This window comes from Diospyros lotus, chromosome 1, assembly GCF_014633365.1.
Source record: "Diospyros lotus cultivar Yz01 chromosome 1, ASM1463336v1, whole genome shotgun sequence".
NCBI classification, from domain to species: domain Eukaryota; kingdom Viridiplantae; phylum Streptophyta; class Magnoliopsida; order Ericales; family Ebenaceae; genus Diospyros; species Diospyros lotus.
This window is the reverse complement of record NC_068338.1, coordinates 18,287,333-18,293,332: the sequence shown is the minus strand read 5'-3', so window position 1 is coordinate 18,293,332 and position 6,000 is coordinate 18,287,333. Positions and strand designations below refer to the sequence as shown.

Genomic DNA, 6,000 nt, shown 5'->3' with positions numbered 1-6,000 from the left:
ATCCATTTTCCAGCCTGAAAAGCTGAGGAGAAAGTCTTTTAAGTTTTATAATATGTGGGCTAATCATGAAGACTTTTGTAGCTTTGTTAGCGTGGAATGGCAACAACATGTTAAGGGCACGACCCAATATGCCCTCTGTATGAAATTAAAGCATCTCAAGATCTCGATAAGAAAGCTCAATGATCTTCATTTCTCTCACATCTCAGCTAGAGCAAAGAAGGCCAGCCAGGACCTTAAAGATACCAAGCTGCTCTAGCAAGTCCGGCCCAACAATGAGGATCTCCAACTCAAGGTTGCTTCCATAAGGAAAAAGGCCATGTTTTTGAAAGAGACGGAGAGGCTTTTCTTCCTTCAGTGGGTAAATGCAACTATTTGAAGCATAATAACCGGTGTTCTAAATTTTTCCATGGCATGGTCAAGCGCAACGTTATTGCAGCGGTGGTTAAGGAGAATGGTGAATTATCCACTTCCTCATCTCAAGTGTTTGAGGAGTTTATTAGATTTTATGAAAATCTCTTGAGGACAACCGCTCCTGGTGATCTGATTGACCCTGCTATTCTGTCTTTTAGTGCGAAGCGTTTCAGCGAGCAAACCAGTAGGCTGATGGCCCCTGTTGATGATCAGGAGATTAAGAATGCTTTATTCCATATAAGGGATGACAAAGTCCTTGGCCCTGATGGTTACTCAACATGCTTCTTTATGAAGGCATGGCACATTGTGGTATCCCAGCTCTCCCTTACAATTAAGGAATTCTTTGAGTCTAGCAAGTTACTTAAGCAGATCAACCACATAGCTATTGCACTCATTCCTAAATCATGTCATGCAATGTCAGTGGGAGATTTTTGTTCGTTCTCTTGTTGCAACGTGGTTTATAAAATCATTGCCAAGATCTTAGCTGCCAAGTTGGTGTCGCACCTTGCTGCCATTATTGATGCGGCTCAATCTGCCTTCGTTCAAGGCCGTAGCTTGGCTAAGAATATCCAACTCGCCCAAGATCTTTTAAGAAAGCACTCAAGGAAAAGGATCTCACCTGGATGTTCTATCAAAGTGGATCTCCATAAGGCTTTTGATTCTATTTCCTAGAGTTTTCTCAAGTAAGTTTTGGAGGGGCTGATTTCCTCCCTCTTATGTTTAGTGGGTGCTTGAATGCGTCTCTACCCCAGCTTTTTTATTGATCATCAATAGGTCTATGTATGGTTTCTTTCAAGGTAGAAGAGGGCTTCAGCAAGGTGATCCGTTGTCCCCCATTTTGTTTGATACCTGCATGGAATATTTTCCAGGAGCCTTAAAGCAGCAACAGAGGTGTCCAATTTTAATTATCACCCAAAATGTGGTAGCCTTCTTATCACCCATCTAGCCTTTGCTGATGACTTACTGATGTTTGCTAGGGGTGACGTTCCATCTAGAATTATCATGGATTGTCTTCGGGACTTTGGAGTGAAGTTGGGGCTTCATGCCAATGCCCTTAAGTCTAGCATTTTCACAGTTGGGTTAACTGATGAGGAGTTTCTCCAAATCCTTAATTTGACAAGCTTCACTAAGGGCACTATGCCATTTTGCTTTCTTGGTATCCCCTTGGTTGTAGTGAAGTTAAAGTCAGTCACTTTGCTCCGTTGGTAGACAGAATTTTAGATTGCACTAAGGCATGGAGCGTGGTCCCTCTCTCTTATGCGGGGCGAGTGGAACTCATTCGAGCTGTTATTTAGGGAATTCAAAGTTTTTGGTTGTCCAATATTCCTATTCTCGTTATGTCATTAAGAGAATTAATAGAATTTGTAGCCTCTTTTGTGGAGTTCTAAGTCTTCTCTCATGGCCTAGTCGACCATTTGCCTCCTGAGAAATGAGGGTGGCCTTGGTCTCAAGGATCTTAGGAGCTAGAACATGGGCCTCTTCTCCAAAGCCCTCTGAAACGTTCATAACAAAAAGGTTTCTCTCTGGATCAGATGGGTCCACCACCATTATCTCTCCTCATCCTCCATATGGGAGTGAATGGCTAAAAATGATGACTCACCCCTCTTTAAACGGCTGTTGGATATTAGGGACATGATTTGTCATCAACATGGGTCAATAGTTATTGACACTTCTTTGTTGGCTAGCTGGGTTTGTGGGAATAATGTGCACATATATGTTGCATAGGATTATTTTTTGCCTAAGGGACAGATCAAGCCTTGGGCATTGGTGGTCTAGAGCTCATGCCTGGTGCCAGAGCACGCTTTTATTCTCTGGTTGTGTGTCAAGTCTAGTCTCTTAACATGGGACAATATCACATTTCTTAATATTGATCGGTCATGCCTGCTGTGTAATACTGCTGAAGAATGCGTCCGACACTTATTTTTCCAATGTCCTTTCAGTTCGTCTGTTTGGGGCGACATTAGGGACTGGCTTGATCTTTCTAGATCGATGTCTATAGTAGCTAACACGCTCAAGTGGCTTAAGAAGAAGGCCCGTGGATCCTCTTAGCTAGGCAAGGTGAAAAGAGTTGGCCTTGGCAGCACGATTAATTTATTTTCTTTGGGATGCTGGCAATCGGCTCATTTTTTAAGGCATTACCCCCCAGTAACGAAACCATTATTAGAGGATTAAAACATATGTATACAAAGTTGATAGGGCGATACAAAAAAAAAAAAACATGTGTATACAAAATAATGTTTACAATGTATCCCTATGTTTTGGTCCATTTTGAATCTCTAGTTTTGGGCTATATGTAATTGGCTTCATGCCTTGTTTCGCCTAGGTATTCCCAAAGTATTTTTGTATAGTTTATTCACATTTATACATATTTACTTTTTCGATCCAAAAAAAAAAGCTTGCAAGGCCACCTCCCATGGGACCATCCCTTGCCTTTAAATCCTTTGATGCTTGATAAGTTTTTGCTTTCAAGGACTTCTTTGCTTCCAACAACCTCCCTTCCTCTTCTCTTTTTCTTCTTATAATATTTACTCTCGGCCATTGAAAAGCTTGCTCTTCATTTCTCTTCCAATTTAATTCATCTCTTATCCTCTAATCCATGCCAATTCCAAGACTAAATCTTAGCCATTGGTTTGCTTAATAAAAGAATAAATCCACACCCTCCATACTAGCACAATCCATGTGCTTTGGAAGACTTTAATCTCAACCATAGATTAAGAATAGAAACTAAATCTCCACCCTAGGAAGAAACAGAATCCATGTACTTAAAGAAGATACAATCTTAGCCTTTGATTTCTAAGCCAAGAACAATTTCCACCATCCATTCTTTTATTTAAATAAATTTCTTATTATTTTGGTAATCCATGCCAACTTCAAGAATTAATTTATGGTCATTGGATCTTCTTTATCTTGCTATATCTTGGCCCTTGATTTCAATCCATGCAAGACTCAGTCTTAGCCCTTGGATCATTCTCATCTTGCTTGATCCTTGCCTTTGATTCTTCTTTTTCTCCAACATTAAATTTCAACCATTAGATCCATTTGTCCTTTAGCAAAAATAACAAATATCCATTTAAATTTGCATTTACTTATTTCCCTCATTTTCAACCATCAATGCAAGACTAATTTTCATTTTTAATAAAAAAATTTCTTTAATCACCATAATGATGACTCTCATAAAAGCAAGAATGACCCTTTTTCATTTAATTAAATCATTTTTCTCTTTTAATAAGATCTTGTCAAGTGTCACCCTTACACTTAATTAGCCATCATTTATTTCTTTAATATCTCCATATATCCAAAAACAAAGTAAAGAAAATTTTCACCAAATAAATTCCCACAATGGAGCTATTTTACAAATTACAAAATTACCAAATTACTCTTGATGGCAAAATTATCCACTTTACTAAATCGTCCTTTCCAAGAAGTCTTAGATTCCCTTTTATCCCTTTTTTTAGTAAGGGCATTTTTGAAAATTCTCCAACACCTTTATTCCAAATTTATTCTTTATTGCCCTTAAACACTCATAACACCAGGTGTTACATTTTGCCATAGCCAACAACCAAAACTCTTCGCCGTGGCCACATCCCTAGGTTTCTCATGGCCAATCGACGATTGTGGCTTGATTGGTGGCAGCATCTCGCGTCAAATTTACAATTGTCGACTCGTGATGGGTTAGCCATGGGTCCTGGCTCAACGTCTTCAGTTTGCTATGGTTAAGGGGTTGTTGTGTTCACTGAGAACGACTCATTGTGGGCGCAACCATGGTCGACAGGTCTCTGTTTCCTTTTGGCCAATGATGTGGATCATCGATTTGGCTAGATAGGTTCGCGATGACCAACTTTCTATACGGGTTTTGATGCCATTGGTGAGGGGTTGATGGTGGTGATGAGTAGAAAAGCAAGAAGGCGACGGTTATGACGCATTGTTGGCATGAGCAACGTTCATTGTTTACCTCTATGGCTGCCATTATTGGCAGTGGCATTTTCAGATGCAACGGTTGCAGCAAAGGGTGTGAAACCCTAACTGTTGTTGGGGAAAAAGGTGGGTCGACCCATTGGGTTGTTGGGTCGACCCATCGGGTCGAATATGGGTCACGCCATTGGGCACGTGTGGCACACGAGCCGTTGCCATCTGATGTGCCTTAGTATAGTTGCGTGGCTTGGGAGGCACGTGAGGCTCACGCGCTGCCCTAGGCAGGCATCTAGCTTTGGAAAGGGGTCCCTCTTCAGGTTTTTGGGGTTCCCGATTCCATTAGCGAGGTCTATTTTTTTCTAAATATGCCTTGAAATTCGTGTTTGAATTAACTCCACATAAAGGCGAGAGTGGTATTCAATTTTTTACCTTACAATAATTTATTTTTCATGCTGTTAATTAATTATTCACTTGTTTAATTATTAATACATGCTCAAGTAAATTATTTACCGTTTTGGCTTATTGATTCACATAAAAATATTTGTGCATAATTAATGATGTTATATATGCATAAATTTAATTGCTTGCTTATTGTACATGCTTTATTTATTGTAAAATTATTATGCATAAATCAACTAAATGTCATGTGATCAATATAATTTTGATTAATTGAAGTCTAGCCATAACATCTTTAATTAATTAAAATTATATATATTGAGTTGCAAAGGTCACATAAAGTTAAATGACATTAATTGTGTTTAATCATACTTAATACAATAAATTTTATCCCACTTGAATTTTTGTTGTATTTGAGTAATTAATTAGGATGTGATAACAAATTATTTTCTTAATTTACCCATAGGAATTATTTTCTTAATTTACCCATAAGAATTAAGAAAAAAAATATAATTTGTTAGTCACATCATGAAGTTTACATTATAAATCAATTTAAATATAGTAGCTTGGCCCATAGATAGTTGTTATGTGTTGGTGATTCATAATTGTTGCGTGTTTTACATTAGTAAAACATGACATTAAGTTATAGTAGCCTCGCATTCAGTTATATGAACATGATTATATGTTTTATTCTTGCAGCTGCTTTATCTGTGAATTTATCTTATATGAAGTGTGATGTTCCTGATTTGAATGGTAATAATTATAAGGAATGCAATTAGAATATCCTTCTGCACTTAGGGTGCATGGACATTGACTATGCAATCCGAAAATTTGATTCGCATGTAGTCAATCCTACTACCACAAAGGCTCAGATTGTTAAGCATGAACGATGGAACGATTTAATCGCCTCAATATGATGTTCATTCAAACCAAGATTCCTGCTAGTATTTGTGGTTCAATTCCATAATGCAAGACAGTCAATGAATTGTTGAAGACTATTGATGAACAATTTAAATCTTCAAATAAGACACTTGACAGCACCCTAATGGCAAAGTTATATCAATGAGGCTCACCAGTATTAAAGGTGTGCATGATCATATCATGAAGACGAGGGACATTGTAGCTCAACTGAAATCCCTGGAGGTTAGGAAGTTAGATTCTTTCCTTGTGCATTTCATTTTAAGTTCTCTCCCATAGCAGTATGGTCCTTTTAAAATTTCTTATAACACATAAAAATAAATGGTCTATTAATAAACTATTGACCATGTGTGTTTAAGAAGA

General features: G+C 38.0%; 1 protein-coding gene across 1 annotated transcript; it reads left to right on the top strand.

The window, feature by feature from the left end:
• The first annotated feature begins 411 nt into the window (after positions 1 to 411).
• LOC127806297 (uncharacterized) lies at positions 412 to 1,083 on the top strand. Its single transcript, XM_052343539.1, has one exon. It carries the CDS (start codon positions 412 to 414, stop codon positions 1,081 to 1,083), a length of 672 nt encoding a protein of 223 aa, XP_052199499.1.
• The last annotated feature ends 4,917 nt before the right edge of the window (positions 1,084 to 6,000 follow it).

Coding starts and splice junctions, on each gene's coding strand:
- LOC127806297 (XM_052343539.1), top strand. CDS start 412: ATGGTCAAGCGCAACGTTATTGCAGCGGTGGTTAAGGAGAATGGTGAA.